Source organism: Orbicella franksi, chromosome 3 (assembly GCF_964199315.1).
Source record: "Orbicella franksi chromosome 3, jaOrbFran1.1, whole genome shotgun sequence".
Taxonomy (NCBI): domain Eukaryota; kingdom Metazoa; phylum Cnidaria; class Anthozoa; order Scleractinia; family Merulinidae; genus Orbicella; species Orbicella franksi.
In genome coordinates this window covers 16,984,040-17,001,897 of record NC_138147.1, presented here as the reverse complement: position 1 = coordinate 17,001,897, position 17,858 = coordinate 16,984,040, and the positions used below count along the sequence as shown (strand labels likewise).

Here is a 17,858-nt window from a genome sequence, read left to right as displayed (position 1 = left end):
ACGTGATGACGCAAGACATGTGGGACGCTTACGAGTCCTTTCCTGAGCATGCGCAGACAACTTATTTCCGTCCCCAGACCCATTAGTTTTTTTGTTACGTTGTCGGTGAGGCCGAGAGAAAATGAGTTCGAAAAGTAACGACACTGAAACCGTTGTTATGGAAACCGATTGGCTACTAAAAATCCGCTACTCAAGGAGATATATTGATTTATTACGATTATGGGAGCGAAATAAGAAATGTTGTTATCCAACCATACTCCAATCGAATCAGAAAATGATACGGCGCACATTAATTAATTCATGCGAGCGTTTCCGACAGAGAATATCAAGACATGATACCAGAGTCTCTTTTCGAGGTGCTTCGTCTAGTCGACGTAAAGACACTTTCCACAATTGCTACTAGTCTCGCAATCTGATTGGCTAATTTGCCGTTGTCGATAAGAGTCCAGACAACGCTGCTCGCGTCAATGTGTCGCCCAATGCCTTTTTTAGCTCGCGCTCTGAAAAAAAACCATTTTCTTGGACGTTGATATTGTGGTAAAAAAAAAAAAATCGAATGTGGTTTGGCGTGGTCTGATCTCTTATCGACGACGACATGCGTCATTACAGTGGTCAAAATTTGTTGTGGACTCACTCGGCTGCGCCTTGTGAGTCCATAATCTTTTGACTGGATAACGAGTGCGAGTTTGAGCAGGAGTACGATTTTCGAATTCTAGACCAGCAACATTTGCAGAGTCTCCGCTCTTCGTGTTGATTTTAGGCTGTGATGGTCGCTCATGGGATGAGATGGGCATGTCACGTGATAATGTGAAGCCTCCAAAAGTCGTACTCGTACTCAAACCTAACTGAGGCGAAGTCAAGCAACTATTTTTTCTTTCTCATTTTATTGTTATTTTTGTCGTGCGTTTTATATACACGAGCCCCTGGCTCGGATACCGAAGGCAACCTCCTCCCACGCATGACATTAATAAATTGAAAAAAAAAGCAACATAATAACAGGAGACCTGTAAGACAAATGACCTCTGAGGGAACCATTTTTTCCCGGCGTAGTGCGGATCGAAATCTACCAATCGCAGAAGAATATCGTTCTGCATATAGTGACTCGTAACCAGTCCACCTTCTCGCCCGATGAAGACTAGAGATACACCTGTCGTCGCCTACCGACGTTCAACAAAACTCAAAAAAGCACAAGAACCCAGCGACTATTCCACTCAACCAGGAGCCCATTTCACTGACTCAACCAACTTCCCAGCACTTTCCAGTGCAACTCCAGACACAGTTTTCTAACACGCTCCCATATAAGCGTGACGCTTATTAGAAAAGGAATGCGTATTGAGACGAGGGAGCTAAATCAATGCCACATATGACACCGACCCGGTGTAATATGTAGGTTTGGTTTGTTGTTGGTTCTTGCCTTACTCCGAGGGTTTTTCTCCGGGTACTCCTGTTTTCCTCCCTCCTAAAAAACCAACATTGCCAAATTTCAATCCGATCAGGATAGACGACCCGCATGAAAAGCAGCTAGGCTTGATGTGGCTTCCTCTCCTCTCTAAATATTATAATTTTAAATCGAATCATTACGGTATACAAATGACCGGAGAACTCCTCCCCAGGGTTCAGAAAAAACACGCCGGTTAATGGCGGTTATGTAACAGTGAATCCATTGTCAGTACCGTAGAGCCTCCAAATATGGCTCTAGGTGACCGAATCAATTATTATGAGTCTCACGAGCGTTGTACTTCAGGAAAAACATTCATAATCTGAAGGAAATATTTCCTAGACGCTTAGAATGGCAAACCAACTGAGGCTCCATTGACCATTTGCATCAATATGTCTTGCCAAGAGACAATAAATATCGTTTCTTGGTCTTGCATGATGTCTTGTGTATATAACGGCTTTAATAGCCCCAAGCTAACGCACATGAAGCAGCTGGTTCACGCAAGTTCAGCAACCTTCATTAAAGAACATTTATATAGACATTGGAAAGAAATGGAGAAAATTGTATTTCAAATACAACGAAAACACCTTTAAAAATCATCTGTTTTTGTGTTGTTTTTTTTTTCGATAAACAAATTGTCCACTTATAACTCACTAATCACGGTGCGCATAATAAAAATCTCGACCGAGAGATGGGAATTAACATAACTATAATGATCTAAAAGATGGCCTTTTGTATGTTAACAACAGCGACCAACTGCAGTTTTTTATCGAAGAGATGGGCCTTTACACATGTTATAATCTTATTGTTGTTATCGCTATTTTTTATGCGTCTTGCTGTGACTTGCAGCACGAAGGAGCGAGTTGGGGTTGATCAGAAAGTCACTTATGAATAGATTGCAAATGCAAATTTTAATAATCCAACAACAGATCTGTCGGAAGAATGTCTTTTTGGTTAATGATATTCCGGCGTGATTATCAGTCAATGAAAATAAGATCACGCTTGGTCAATTTTTATTTTTATTTTTTTTGGTCAACAACACATCACTGCACTGAGTTCGATATGACTTTATGCAGGTGATCTAGTAATACATAAAGTTTAATTTTTTTTCTTTTTGTCACTTTCAATAAAACATTCGTTAAAAAAAAACACTTCCAAATGATGCATAAAGATCAGATAAAATCTGGACGGAAATTAAAGAAGTTGTCATAATCGAACCAATTTGAACAAAGTAAAGCTATTTCTGTCGCTGACAAGCTACCATCAACAAACCACTAGCCATAACTAGCGGGGGTTTTGACAACGAAATTGCGCGTACATTATTAACATGACAAATGCTCCGCAGAAGTAGTTTTCGTTTATTGCGTTTCTAAAAGGCTGTAAAGTGGCAAAAAACGTTAAGATCAACAAACATACCAGGTGGAGAAAAAAGTTATAAAAAGGTTTTAGTAAATATTGTCACGTAAAACAAAAGGGATAAGTGTAGAGTTTCCATTCAAATGAAGATGCATTTTAATGACATCTTGAAGAAAAACAGGTGATTACATTGAGAAAGGGAGAAAATCACGTTTAGAGTTACAGCAAAGTGCATTTCGAGAGGTTCTTTAAAAGTGCTTAAGTCCTCCATTAGGAAGACAGTTTCAGAACACGCCTAAAAAATCTTTCTAAACCGCTGTGTTCCTGAGAAACACCGTCGCTAACGCGATTTTCAATTTAAAACACTCATACTAGAAATGGGTTCTCTTTTAAACAGCACAGACATCGAGTTCGGAGAGAGCAGCAGTTCAACCTCCGCCTCTACTCTGTGGATTGACAATGAAAACGCTGTGGAAAAAAGAGCCAAAATTGTAGCCTATTTCATCGTTTTCATAGTATGTTTGCTCAGCAACTGTTTGCTGATCGCAGTGGTGCATAAGAACTCCAACCAACGAATGCGAACACCGAGCAATTACTTCATCGTCAACATGGCTTTTGCTGATCTGATCCTAGTTGTGTACTCGGTTCCCGCGAACATCGCCATGACAGCCCTAAACTACAGATGGTTGATCGGTGGCGTTGCAGGCGAAGTGTTTTGCCGCCTTCATTTTTTTACTGGTGAAATGTCAGTGTTGGTTGTCACTGGGTGTTTGTTTTCCATTGCTTTGGATCGTTTTCTTCTGGTGTTTTTTCCATTAAAGAAAATTATTACTCTTCGGATTGCCCGTCGGATAATCGCAGTGGTATGGATCTTTTCGATAGTCTTCACCTCGCCTTTATTTTTCATGGGCAGTTTAATTGAAATTCGCAGCGGATATGTTGTTTGTTCTTTCGATTTTTCCATCTTACGTCTAGTCATCATTTATTTCTTGTTTTGTTTCATCCCCATAATATTGATCCCCCTCGTTATCATTATCATTTTGTACATAGCCATTGGAGTGAAAATCAAACGAACCATTCCTCCTGGAAATCAGCTACCATCAAATCAGGAGCAAAGAGAGAGAATGACGCACAAAGTGCTGGCAATGCTTGCAGTTGTTGTCGCTGTGGTGATTGTGTTTCGTTTTCCACTGCTCATCGGACTAATAGCCTGTTTTAGCGGTTTAACAGATCTTTGCCAAGGACCAAACTATTTGTTCGTCTCATTTTTCTTGACTTTCACCAACAGCGCGATCAATCCTCTGATTTATTTCATCTTCAACAATCAATTTCGCCATGGAACGAGGTTGGTCTTGGAAAAAGTCATCCCGCGTTGTTTTAAAACTGCAAATGAAGTACATGCAATACAATCTAGTGCTCAACAAATTCCCCGCTCTCGAGAGCAACAACTCGACGAAACTGCTCACTCCCATAAACCGGTCGGACAGGCAATACTGACTGAGATATAAAACTGTAAAGAAAAACAACAACAAAACAACTTCTGAGCTGGGAAGTCCCCAGAAGTATGGGTAGAACTGACTAGGCGACTTATACCCCATTCACATTAAATAAACTAGTTTAACTACATCTGGTTTAGACTTTTTCAATTTGTCGATGATTACGCTTTACAGTAATTTTAAGAAGACAAATTACAAACCGCCTTGCTACCATATTTTAATCAAACAGGTTTTTACCTGATTAAGTTGTGCACGAAATGAGCAACTAATTTTTAACCTTGTTTAGTTAAACCACTTTTAAAAGTGTTAAATATGTTGGCGTGAACGAGCTATTAGTAGGAGTAGCACCCTATTCTAGGCCATTTTCTTATCAGTTTTTAGTTTTATCTGATATACATTTTCGTAGCCGAGAAGCAAACTTCTACATCAGCTAGCGGATAGTCCTGTTTGTGTAAATTCTCTGCGGCTAGTCAGTCCAACTATTACTTCAAAATGGTCAAGGCGGTTGTTGGCAGCCAACTGACAAAACATTTTTCGAGAACGGTTTTTTTAGCTTTAAATCACGATTAAACTCTCTAGGAGTAAAGAAGAGGGATAGACAGCGAGATATTATACCCCCTGTTAAATTCCAATTGAAATAAGAGCTTTTAACTCTTGATGAAAATAGAAATTATAACAGAGTGCGGTTTATATTGGGATAAGTAAGGTCTAAAAAAATAATCCCAAAATATGCTTTCAAAACTTCTTTGGTGGATTATCTTCACAAGTAGTGATAGCAGGGTTAGTAGTAGCAGCAGCAGTATAGTAATAGCAGCAGCAGGAGCAGTAGTAGTAGTAGTGGTAGTAGTAGTAGCAGCAGCAGCAGCAGCAGCAGTAGTAGTAGTAGTAGTAGTAGTAGTAGTAGTAGCAGCAACAGCGGAGCAGCAGTAGCTAGCAGTAGCACTGGCAGTTGTGGTGGCAGTAGCAATCAGTGGCAGTGGCAGTACTGAGCAGCAGCAGCAGCAGTAGTAGCAGTGGCATTGGCAGTGGCAGTAACAGTGGCAGTGACAGTGGCAATAGCTGTAGTCGTAGTAGCAGTAGCTGTTCATTTTCGGTTATCTCCACTGAATATCCAAGATTAAAACTCAGTATCAAAATATAATAGTCTACTGATAATAAAGCATTGTGGTTTGGCTGACGTTGTAGTTATTTTTGGTCTAAACAGGGAGTTTAGAAAGCCACAACGGTAACGACAACAGAAACGTTGCTAAACAAAAGGTTTGATGAGCAAAACAATGGTTGTGCACGGGCGTTATAATTCTTGGTACATTTCTTTGCCGTCCTTTGCAAAACAACAGGGAGCTTAAGCAAACCACGACGACGACGACAACGAGAACGTCACCAAACAAAAGGTTTAATTAGTAGAGCAATAGCAGTGCACGTGCGTTATAAATCTTTGTACATTTCCTCACCGTCCTCCGCAAAACAAGAACGTGAAATGACCAAGTTCCCGCGCAGTCTGAAAAACGTGAACGATGTCGTATTCACATTTGGTATTGAATGCTTTCATTGAATATTTAGCCTGAGCACGTTCTTAGAGCCATTGGCGTACTGAACAGATCTAGATAATTGCGAATTTCGCTAGTAAAATATAAATTCATTTTGGCTAGGCGTCGTTGTCGTCGTCGTCCTTGCTTATTTAAGCTCCCTAACAACGTGAAATGACCAAATTCTGCGTTGTCTGGAGAACGTGAACCACGACAGCTAATGCTTTAAATGTCTTTTCCGAATTTAACGTTATGTTCCATATTTAGTATCCAGATAGTTTTGACAAATAGAAAGCAAGTAAATGACTTCAGAGTATCGCGAGATTCGTAGGTAGAATATAAATTCGTTTTTTAATTGACGTTGTCCTCGGCGTCGTCGTCGTGGTTTCTCATAAAGGACCTTACGCAAGACACGACGGCAACGGCAATCGCAATGTCGCAAAACAAAAGGCTTGATGGGCAGCACAACTGAACTGAACGTAAGTAAGAATGTTAAGCTTTTAACCAAAGTTATGTAGGATTCATACATACTACGGCTCGACCATTTCTCTATTTCTTAAGTCAACTTTACCTAGTATTTAGTCATTAGTCATTTTATTTACTAGATTTTATGTATAGTGTAATGAGGGCCACTAGTTTGTCAGTGCTAGATGTAAAGTGCTTTTACCCTCGTTAAATAAAGTTCTTCTTCTTCTTCTTCTTCTTCTTCTTCTTCTATTCACAGTATATTGAGCAGGGGCAAGTTTTTATACCTACAGATTCACTCAATCGATCTAGATAACTGCGAAACATTTTCAAGTAAAATTAGACCCAAGTGAAAACGAAATTCGACGCAAACACAAGCAAAAGCAATCCGCCATTCTGGAAAACTGTTTAGGCGTGAGCTAATCTGGATCCAGTGTTTTCATTGGCCAAACATAACCACTTGTGGTAAATATCCCTGTGCTTGTGTTACGCCTGAGCGGTATTTCGTTTTCAACGTGTTGCAGCCCAAACGCAAGTATAAGCGCAAGCGCAAGTAAAAGGAAAAATTTTAATCCTTGTGCTTGTGCTTATGCCTGTGTCAAGGTAGCCTGCAGAACAGGTGGAATTTTTTTTGCGTATTTTAGGCGAACAGAGGCGAAAGCGAGGCGAACGCAAAGCGCGAGTCGCGCGCGAGGGAAGAGCGCGAAAAAAATAACGCGTCGTTTTTTTCGCGCTCTTCCCTCGCGCTCGGCTCGCTTTCACCTCTGTTCGCCTAAAATACGCAAAAAGATTCCGCCTGTTCTGCAGGTTAGCGTCAAGGCCGTTTTCACGGTGAAATATTGTGTTTGCGCTTGTGCTTGCGTCGCTAGTTTTAAAACCAGGCTCAATGGCCGTCGCCGGCTGTAACTCCTCTGAGTCGTTCCCAGTCTTTTCCCTGTTTTACGTCTGGAATGAATGACGTCATGAATACAAACTTTCAACATGGCGATGGCGGAAGAAGCCAGTTCCGGGTTGCAGTTATCCTCAGAAGCCCCATGGCAGAGGGTGAAACATCCCACAGGAAGGCTTTCAGCACTTTGCCTTTTCAGAATCAAGAGGTATGAGATGCTTTTTGTTTCACGATAAACCACCAGAAGTCTTTACTCCGTTGATCTTTCGAGTTCGAAGATTGTGGTACTGATGCGATGATCGGAAATCAGCTAAACTTCAGAATACTCGGCCAGTTATTTGCATCTCATTGAATGAAAAAAGTGCTTATTGTGTCATGTCCCGTTCTTGAAAGCGTTCCGATACGTGTGGGTGAATTGGTCCGGTATTGTGAAGTTGGAAATTCTCTTTTTGACCCTTTTGGGTGCTTGTCAGTAATTATTTACTTTAGGGCTTCGCATTTCCTCTTGTCGTTTTGCAAGCAATGAGCTTTTACAACGGGGACAGCTGTAATGTTTGTACTATTTTTCCAGAGAGGCTTGACAGTGTTGAAAAGTTTCCCACACATGAGCTGTCAGCAGGGACCAGTTATTGTTTATTGACAAGGGGAATGAGAGGGTCAGAAGATAGACTGCGAGCAGTCTCTCTTTTGCTCGAAAATCCATGGGGAAGGATTCAAAACAAGTGAATGTGCAAGTGTGACTGCGAGTGTGACATATGAGCCACAAGTAGTGCGGGCATTTGAAGACAAGCAAAAAGAGAGACTGCAATGGTCTTGCACAACGTTTCTGATGCTCTTTGACAGGTTGTGTCAATAACACCTCCGCCCATTTTCGAATATGACATTCCAGTGTCTAAGTTTTTCTGCGAATCAATCTTGGCTATATCTGATAAGATGTGTTGTATAATACTGTTCAACGCCAAAAAAGCTTGTTTTGCTCAGGGCAAAAAACTCAAATTCCGATCAGTGTCAGTGTCTGAGTTTTGTCGTTGTGCAAGTATTTGCATAAGATTTACCATCAAAAACCACCATTAAGGAACCTAGCAAGGTCTCGCACTAAGCAAGACAAAGATAAACATGGTGTCCAAGATAAGAAGCGACATCACTTGCAACAGTTTTCATCGAACCTGATGTCAACGAAATGCTAGTAATCGGAATCTATTAATTTAGTAATTATGGAATCTATTGTTATAGGACGAATGGAGAGCTTTAAACATACGCTGTAATATCTAGAAATGATAGAGGTGTCATACTCAAAAAACCATGACAGATTACAGCTGAAACCAAACCATGACCTCTAAAAAAATTTCCTAATGCTTGGTCAATTGGCTCAACTCCACTTTAGGGTCCTCCTACCACAGTCCTTTGAAAGCAAGTGTAAGGTATAGAACTAATAAAAAGGTTGAGAGATCAAAATTCAAAATAGAGCAGCAAATGTACAAATTTCACGAACCGCAGCAGTTGAACAGTAGGAGACAAACTAAGTTACAACAGAGTTTGGCATATGCTCCATGTCACTTATAAAGGTCACTGACGGATGCGCGTCATGACTTTGGAGACCAACCAACAGAATTACCCTGTCACCAGCGTGTCAGGCTTCAGAAATGCTGTATGAAACCATTGTAGTCTCTCTTTTCGCTTGTCTTCCGAGACCCGATTTACCTGCAGCTTCACAGCTCCGCATTTCAAGCTCGCAAGCTCATGACTGCTCACTTGTGTTGCGTTCTTACTTGTGTTCTTCCCCACAGATTTTTGAGCAAAAGAGAGACTGCTTGCAGTCTAGTCAGAAGTTTCTTCAGGGTACACTACTATTTCAGACCAAAATCTGTGATTTTTCATCCCTATTTCAGACTTCTAAAATTAGTACACTTTTCTAATATATGACTGCAGCTAACCAGAAATGACTATCATTTTCTAGACGTTTAAGTAGGGATGTAAATTTGCCAATGTTGATGCGGAAAAAAGTTCCTTGAAAACAAAATACCCAATGCCAAGCCAGAGTGAAAAACATACCCTACTGTTGACCAAAATGATCAAAAACAACCGGTATACCCTTTTTCAGACCAAAATTACTTAACCTTTTGGGGCCACACATACTCAGTCTATAGCCCATATAAGCAGGTACCCCCTTGGATGCTTGCGAGAATAGCCTATTTTGAAATACAGTTCTATGAATACATTGGCCATCTTTAAACCTTCTTTTAGATACCATAAATTATAGCTTGTCTTGTCTGACTATAGGGACATAACCAGCATGTATAAAGAACCACCACCAGGGTTGCACATAGCAGCAGATGAAAATGACATCACAAAGGTTTGTGCCAGTCCTGAATATTTATGACTACATATAGGGATTGCTGTCAGTCAAACCTCCACTGATGGCCATTACTCTATTTAAACATAGGCACGCAAGGCGTGCAAGAGTTTTTTTTTTTTTTTTTTGTGAAGTCTCGGAGATAGGAGCATTCATGGAGCTGTTTACAGTAATGATTTGGTTAATTCGACAAGTTATTTTGGTTGCGGTGTACAGCAAGAAAGAAACTGGGAATTTATGATGTACATACGATGTTACATCAGTAATGGTAAGATATCTAAATAGTAAGCCACAAGATGTTTGACTGAACAAACTACAGTAATCTGACACGTCTCTAGATTAATGTAGATACCATCTTATTTTTTTTCTTTGATTCGTTCTTTGATAAAACCCACAGAGTGATTGGTGTGACACGTGCGTATGCATAACTCCCTCACTCACCCATCACATAGCCCTTCCAACCCCCAAGAGGAATTTTTGCTCAAAAATACTCAAGTTAAGAGACCTTTTCGCATTTTATACGAGTCGTAAGTTTACCCTTTTTACACAACACAACACAACAACACTACTTCACCAAAAATTTAAAGAAAGAGAAAAAAACCTCTCTGACACATTGAAAGTCTGATTTAATTAAATTGCACTATAACTTGGTGCCATGCAGTCTTCAAAGAACATTTGAGCAGTTTTCATACTTTTTACCTTTAAAAATATCGGACTGAAAAGAATGTCATAAAATGCCCATCTAATAAAAATAAACTGCTACTGCAGAGACGTAAAAACCGTCCAGAAATGAAAGCTTTTTTTTTTTGTTTAATATCCTGGGAACAATAGTCGATAACTTGTCAGCTCTAATTGAATTTACTCCCATATAAAAAACAAAAGTGTTAAGTTACCTTTTGTAACTAAAGATAGCAAACATCTCGTGGGAACAGGTGGTGATGATTCATCAGCTCTAATTGAATTTACTCCCTTATGAAAAACAAGAGTGTCAAATTACCCTTTGCAACTAAAAAATAAAAATATCTTGTTATATTTGCATGCAACAAGAACAAAACAATCATCACCTGCACTTACTATTGTAAACGTAGAACTGTTTCAAATCTAAATAGTCTTGTCTCCTCTAAAACATGTCCTAAGAACCAGAAGCGATGATTCGTGACCTCTAATTGAATTTACTCCTGGTGAAAAACAAAAGTATCAAGTTACCTTTGTAGCTAAAAATAAAAATTTCTTGTTGCATTTTCATACTACGAACTCACGAACTGTTTCAAACCTCAAGGCTCATTTCGTTCGTAACTAAAATCCTCAGCCTAACCCACAGAAAATGTCGAAGTAAGCCCAACATATGAATACTTCCTCGTCTTTTATAGAAGAATAAATATGACCATTCTAAATTGTGTCAGGATCAAATCTTCTCACATACCATTTACCTTTGCAACAAGAAATTTGATTGGCTGTTTATAGTAAATCCAATCTGATTGGTGTGACATACATACATCTCTCACTCACTCACTCATCCATTGACCCATCCATAACAAAATTACCCAATGCGCCGACTAAGAGGTATTTTTTGTACCAAAAAATAACTCAAAAACAAGTGTTAAGTTACCATTTGTAACTAAAAATAGCAATATCTTGTTTTGTTTGTTCAAACATTTCATGGGAACAAGTGGTGACGATTCGTCAGCTCTAATTGAATTTACTCCCTTGTGAAAAACAAAAGTGTCAAGTTACCATTTGTAACTAAAAATAGCAAACATCTTGTGGGAACAAGTGGTGACGATTTGTCAGCTCTAATTGAATTTACTCCTTGTGAAAAACAAAAGTATCAAGTTACCCTTTGTAACTGAAAATAAAAATATCTTGTGCCATTTACAGACTACTAACTCATGAACTGCTTCAAAACTCAAGACTCATCTCGTTCATAACTAGTCACCATACACCGAACATTATGCACTCTAAAACAACCCAATGTATGTATCTAACTGTCACACTCCACTCCAAACCGGAATAAAAATCACAAACAGGCAACATACACGTCAGTCTTTATTTTTCAATTACCAAAGGCCTTGTGTTCAATACAATAAAACGCCCAAGACTTCGTATACCTCACTAAAGTTCTCATGAACAAAAACAATTTCCTTTTTCTCCTACTGCAATTCTTGCTGGCTATTAATGTGAAAAAGCGAAAACCCTGATAACGTTGAAGAGAAAAGATTTAGTTTCATTTCAATCGTATCTTCTCATTCCAGTGGTAAACAAGAACCATGATTATAATTGTAAAATCGTCACAGAATAATATCTTTTTGTTCTGTTGACCAAATTAATTGTAGTCTCTTCGCTTTTCAAAGTGAAACTTGTCAATGGATGCTGACATTGACTACACACCCGGAACTCTTACTACAAACTCTGCAGCAATATTTAGGTTTCAATACAACATGCAAACGATTTCAACCTGGTCGCAACCTCATCAAATTCCCAGTAGTGCATTCCGCTCCCCTAAAATACAATTGTTCTTATCATTCAAATCTTAAACCTAGTAGCAGAGCGGCTAAGACTCATTTAATTGAGAACTTTATCTAATGGGAAAAGCTCACCCTTCATTGAATGCTCGTAGTTATATGCCAAACACTATGTTTCTTTCACTGATTACCCAATTGCAAATGTTTATCAAACCCGCCCACAAAATCCTCGCCTCAGAAGATTTCGAAATAAGCCCAATACATAAATAATTCCTTCTCTTTTATACAAGAATAAATATGGCTGTTCTGAACTGTATCAGGATCAAATCTCCTCACATACTATTTACCTTCACAACAAGAAATTTGATTGGCTGTTTATAGTAGATCCAATCTGATTGGTGTGACATACATACATCTCTCACTCACCCATTGACCCGTAACATACCCCACGTGCCGACTAAGAGGTATTTTTTTTACAAAAAAATAACTCAACAAATTGATGTCAGTTTTTCATGCATCTGTCCTGTTATTGTTCATGAATTTTGTCATAACATTGTCAAAGTAGCTGTGGATCCACAGACTACTTTGACTACGTTATGGCAAAATTCATTGTCAATAACAAGACAGACGCATGAAAAACTGACACCAATTTGTTTTTTATGATGACAAATTGTCATATTGTCTGTTCTAGCTTGTTGATGTATCACATTAATTATAAATTCATGTGTCTGTCCGCTTATTGACAATGAAAATTAGTCAATGAGCATGCAAGAATTTCTGAAGTTATCGTAAAAAGATCATTTTTAAATGATGTCACTAAGTTCTAAAAACCAAACCTAAAGAGCCAACAATTGAAAGGTTTTATCCTGATCAGGCATAAGGGGGGCTAAATTTATCTGTTTACAAATATACAGCTCAATAGCGTGCTTCCCAAGTACATAATAACTCAATGATGTACATTTAAGAGCACAAATCAAATTTATTTTATTGTTATACAACGTTGCCAGTGGAAATAAATTTCTCTTACATTTAGCGAAGTGCTCATGCCACGAGTGTGCATTGCATATCGGCTTCACTCTCACTTTTCTTAAAACAAATGTGGAGTTTCAGATAGTGCAGCTTTGCCGGGTATGTTATAAAATTCGATTTGTGTACTGTTTTAGGTTCATGCGCTGGTCATAGGTCCACGTGGCACACCATACGCTGGTGGATTTTTTTATTTTTTGATCAGTTTTACCCCTGAGTATCCAATCAAGCCTCCACATGTTGTTCTGATGACAACAGGAAATGGAAGAGTCAGGTTCAACCCCAATCTGTATGGAAACGGCAAAGTTTGCCTCAGTATTCTAGGGTAAGCAGTGTGGACATTTTATTATTCCCAATGACCGATGATATATCAGGTAAATGCACAATCTGATTGGCTACCCACAGGCCTGTCTAGAAATGATTTATAGGTGGCAGTGGGAACTGGTCTTTCCTTGACAATGGGTTCAACTTCACATTTGAAGAAGTTTTTGAATTATTATAAAAGGTATTTTTTTTTGTTTGGGAGAATGGTTAGTGGCTTTTGGCTTTGGCTGAACCTTGCACCTTGCCAGCTAACGCTTAAAAATCTAAACAAATAGCTATTTCTAAATACTTTCCACTTCCCCAATTATTTCCACTAATAGTATCATAATACAAACTGTAACTTCCTCTGGAAATCAATGTAATTTTACTATGTTAAGTTTGAATAGTTCAAGATGCAGGTTGGTTATGAAGGTATTTGACATAACTTGGCTTTGTGTATAATCTTTATTTTGTCAACAGAACATGGCCTGGCCCAGCATGGAGTCCTGCTCAGACTCTCTCAAGTCTGCTTATCTCAATCCAGTCTCTCCTGAATGAAAAACCATATCACAATGAACCAGGATTTGAACGGAAGGTTAGTTAAAATCTCCTCTAGAATTACAGATGCAGATGCTGAAATAGTCCACTCAGACTTCAGTTTAACTCGAAATTACTTTCCTTAGTTGATACGTAACTTTTATTACATAGCTAGCAGGGCTACACTATCGAAATCAGTATAATTATGTAAGTGTGCATTATGATTAAATGATTTATGTTTATGATGTTAGCAAGATTAACTTTGCTGCACTATTTCCATGTCATTCTACTTCCTTGATAAAACAATTTATTCAGGTTTTATAATGCACCATCAAATGTTGATGTACTTGGGAAGTTTAGAATCACTTAAGGAGCTATTTAGAGTTACCCTTCAGGTTGCCTCTAGCAACCCTTACACTTTTTTCATGCTCTTGAAACTTCCTGCTTGCTTCACAACTCAATATGATGCATGCCAAAGCATGAATGAATTGTTAATAAATTATTCATTTATAGGAAGTCCACAAAGGTGACTGCAAAAGATATAATGAATGTATCCAACATGAAAACCTCAGAGTAGCTGTCTGCGACATGTTAGAGGGAAAACAAAGGTGTCATCCAGCTCTCATGTATGTACCCTAGCTGATTAATTACTAACTTCTCGTCATATTGTCTTCACGATAGTTCAGTTCAGTTCATAATAATGATGATGACGATGATGATGACGATGATGATAATGATAATAATAACAACTGTTTATTCACAAATCCATAGTAAAGTGAAAAGGAGATAAAGGGGTTATCATTTTCTAGTTTACATACATACATACATACATACATTTTATTTGTTCTCAAATTAAAATTACAATTGTAACATGCCCGCGGATAGCTGAGCTAATCTAGGCAGGTCATGTTAGGACGAGTTATTAATATACAACTAGGTACTACTAAATACAACTGAGGGTAACAAGAGTTTATCTCCTGATAATAAAATAAATTAAGACATAAATTATTTATAACTGTTTAAAATACTAACTATATATATATGATAGATCACACCATAAATGAACTTAGTGTTCACTGGAAAGATTTGCAAGATGACATCTCAGTCTTTTCTTAAAAGTATTCAACTTTTCTGCCTCAGCAATTTCCCTTGGCAGATTATTCCACTTATCAGTTATGCGTATAAAAAAGAATGTTTTAAAGTATTTAAAGTTGCTGATGCAAACTTAAGTTTAAAATGGTGATTAGCTCTTAAGGACCAAAAATCATGTGCAAATGAGAAAAATGCTCAGGGGTCAAGTCCATTAAATCTATTTATTGTCTTATAACACTCGATAAGCGACGAAATTAATCTTCTTTGTTCAAGTGTTGGCCATTTAAGGAGCTTTAGGCGTTCCTTGCAGGGTATGTCTTGCCCAATATTTCCAAGGGCACATTTGGATGCGGTGCGGTGGCCTCATGGTTAGTGCGCTCGTCTCCGGATCGAGTGGTCCGGGTTCGAGCCCAGGCCGGGGGACATTGTGTTGTGTTCCTGCGCAAGACACTTTACTCTCACAGTGCCTCTCTCCACCTAGGTGTGTAAATGGGTACCGGCGAACTTAATGCTGGGGGTAACCCTGCGATGGATTAGCATCCCTTCCAGGGGGGAGTAGAAATACTCCTAGTCGCTTCATGCTACAGAAACCAGGATAAGCTCCGGCCTGATGGGCCACTTGGCTCGTATGCAGACTTTTTTATTTGGATGCTCTACGTTGTACTTTCTCCAAGGTGTTTGAGTCTTTTTTAAGGTGCGGACACCAAACTGGAGAGCAGTACTCGAGTGTCGGACATACTAGGCTCTTATAAAGTTAAGCAATGAATCATTTCAGAAAGAGATCTTGATGCTGGTGGTAGGGTGTATTCATTTCCAACCTTGTTTCCAGGGTCTCTCGTCTTCCCTCCCTCCAAGAGTGAGAGAGGGTGGGAAGATAAGAGATGCTGGGAATGAGGTTGATTCACTTCAAGCTTATTTTGGTGGGGAGGGGGAGGGGAGGGGGACTTGTTTGAGAAGATGGCTTAATATTTAATTTGGCAGCAGGTTATCAGTTTACGGATCATTTGCTTGTGTGCCAGGCTTCCATATCATGACATGCTATTGTAATAACAAATATTAATTAAATTATTTGTGATCAATCAGTTAGTACCTGCAATATTTTCCCAAAAGCTCTCAACTACAGTAGTGTGAATTTGTGCCAGAATTGGTACAGTAAAAACACACCATTGTGTCATGTATGCTTTGGTTGTGATGGAAAAGGAGTAGAAAAAGGAGATTGGAAGTAGACAATGATTGCTTAGTCTGTTGACTCTGAGTGTAATTAAACCATGAGGAGAAAATGGCCATGCAATTACTCTGGGAGTGAGAGAGGTAGGGTGGAAGAGGTGGTGAAGATATTTCTCTCTCCAAAATTGTGTGCACACTAGTTCTTAACTGGAGTCCTTTTAACTGATGTTTATTTAATTCAATCACAATTTCAGAACAAAAATGGAGAAATTGTTCCTTGGGTTTTATGACAGCTACTGGTCAGTTATCAATGAGAATATGAAGTCAACTGGAAAGTCCATGATGGTAATAATTAATTATGTCCATTTGCATAATGCTGCTAACTTTTTGTTTAATGCTATCAACCAGTAATGCACCAGCTGGGATATCCTGTTCAGCAAAGTCCAAGATGTATAATTCCTTGCCTGACATGTTGGTGTTCAGAGCACCAGTTTTATTTTGTTGTGTCAATTTTTTTCTTGGTAGGATCCTTATGGAGAAAATGTAGGAATATTTGATTATGTGTCTCTTAAACAAAGACTAGAAGCCATCAAGAAAAGACTTGATGCCAAAAAAGCGTTGGGAAATGAGCTGGAAGACTCGTCAAGTGAAGAGGAAGAAGAAGAAGTAAAAACAAGAGAAAGTCCCCCAGAAATAGATGATTGGGAAGCATTTTTGTATGGCGACGACTGACTTAAATTTGTATCTTATTTGCTTTCTCTGTTTCACATTTTAAGATGCTTAGTTTATAATGCAAATAAGAAAAATAAGTAGACTATTAAACAGAACAGGACAAAATTTGATGAGGTATTTATTTACTGTTTTGCAATATTTCAAAAATAAATGCAAGTAGTAGAGCCATGTTGGACAGTCAAATAAGTAATTGTACAATAGTCACACTTGATGTTTGAGTTTCAAAAGTATAATTTGTACACAACGTTTTAAGATAACTCATAAGGATTAAGTATCAGTTTTTTTTTTACATATTACACTGGTTTAGGTTTAGGTTCCTTTCTCTGGAAGTAATCCAATATTGGAGGTCTGCAAGACAGTTTTGTCCAGGCTTTTAATAAGATGAAATTTTCAGAGAATTTCACACAAATAATTCAGACTTGTCTGAGAAAGGCCATGAAGGTATAAAGGAGTATTAAAATATAATTTGAGGGCGTACTTCATCTTCAAAAAGAATAAAAAGCTCCATTTCAAATGATAAAATTAATAGTAAATATACACCCGTCGTCATCACCTACAAGAAAATTGAATGTGGTCTCACAAGCAGTTCTCTATTGTAAAGTTGTATCTCAAAAGTTTGTCGTGCAAAAGGTAAATAAAAACTCATGAAGTCTGATTAATTGTATATAATAACCCTAAGAGAACTTTATGTGGGTAAGTTTATTAGTTCAATAACTCTTTTATTATATGGCTGTCTCTCACAAGGACTGGGAGCTATCGAATTCACAAATACCAGCTTATCGGCTGAAATAGATTTTGACTGCAGTCTAGATTTTCCCATCTAGACCGGGATATACACCAGTTACATTTTGAGATGAAAAAGTTGCCAACTAAAGTACAAAAATATTGACCAATTTCTTCAATTTTCTCAATAATTTATAGAGGTACCAAAAAGCCCGATGAAGGAAAAAAAAAGGAAAGAGGACAAGCAAACTTTGGTAGATTTAAGTTCAGCTCATCGCCATATGCAAACAAAG

At 38.4% G+C, this 17,858-nt stretch overlaps 2 protein-coding genes across 2 annotated transcripts; both read left to right on the top strand.

The window, feature by feature from the left end:
- Window positions 1-2,982: 2,982 nt before the first annotated feature.
- On the top strand, window positions 2,983-4,379 carry LOC145483089 (neuropeptide FF receptor 2-like). Its single transcript, XM_081461701.1, has one exon. The coding sequence runs from the start codon at window positions 3,172-3,174 to the stop codon at window positions 4,300-4,302; it is 1,131 nt and encodes a 376-aa protein (XP_081317827.1). The 5' UTR covers window positions 2,983-3,171; the 3' UTR covers window positions 4,303-4,379.
- A 2,864-nt stretch (window positions 4,380-7,243) lies between these two features.
- On the top strand, window positions 7,244-17,775 carry LOC145481574 (ubiquitin-conjugating enzyme E2 Z-like). The gene is made up of 7 exons (XM_081460081.1): window positions 7,244-7,378; window positions 9,451-9,523; window positions 13,149-13,336; window positions 13,795-13,909; window positions 14,365-14,477; window positions 16,365-16,455; window positions 16,636-17,775. Exons 1-7 carry the CDS (start codon window positions 7,263-7,265, stop codon window positions 16,840-16,842), a joined length of 903 nt encoding a protein of 300 aa, XP_081316207.1. The 5' UTR covers window positions 7,244-7,262; the 3' UTR covers window positions 16,843-17,775.
- The last annotated feature ends 83 nt before the right edge of the window (window positions 17,776-17,858 follow it).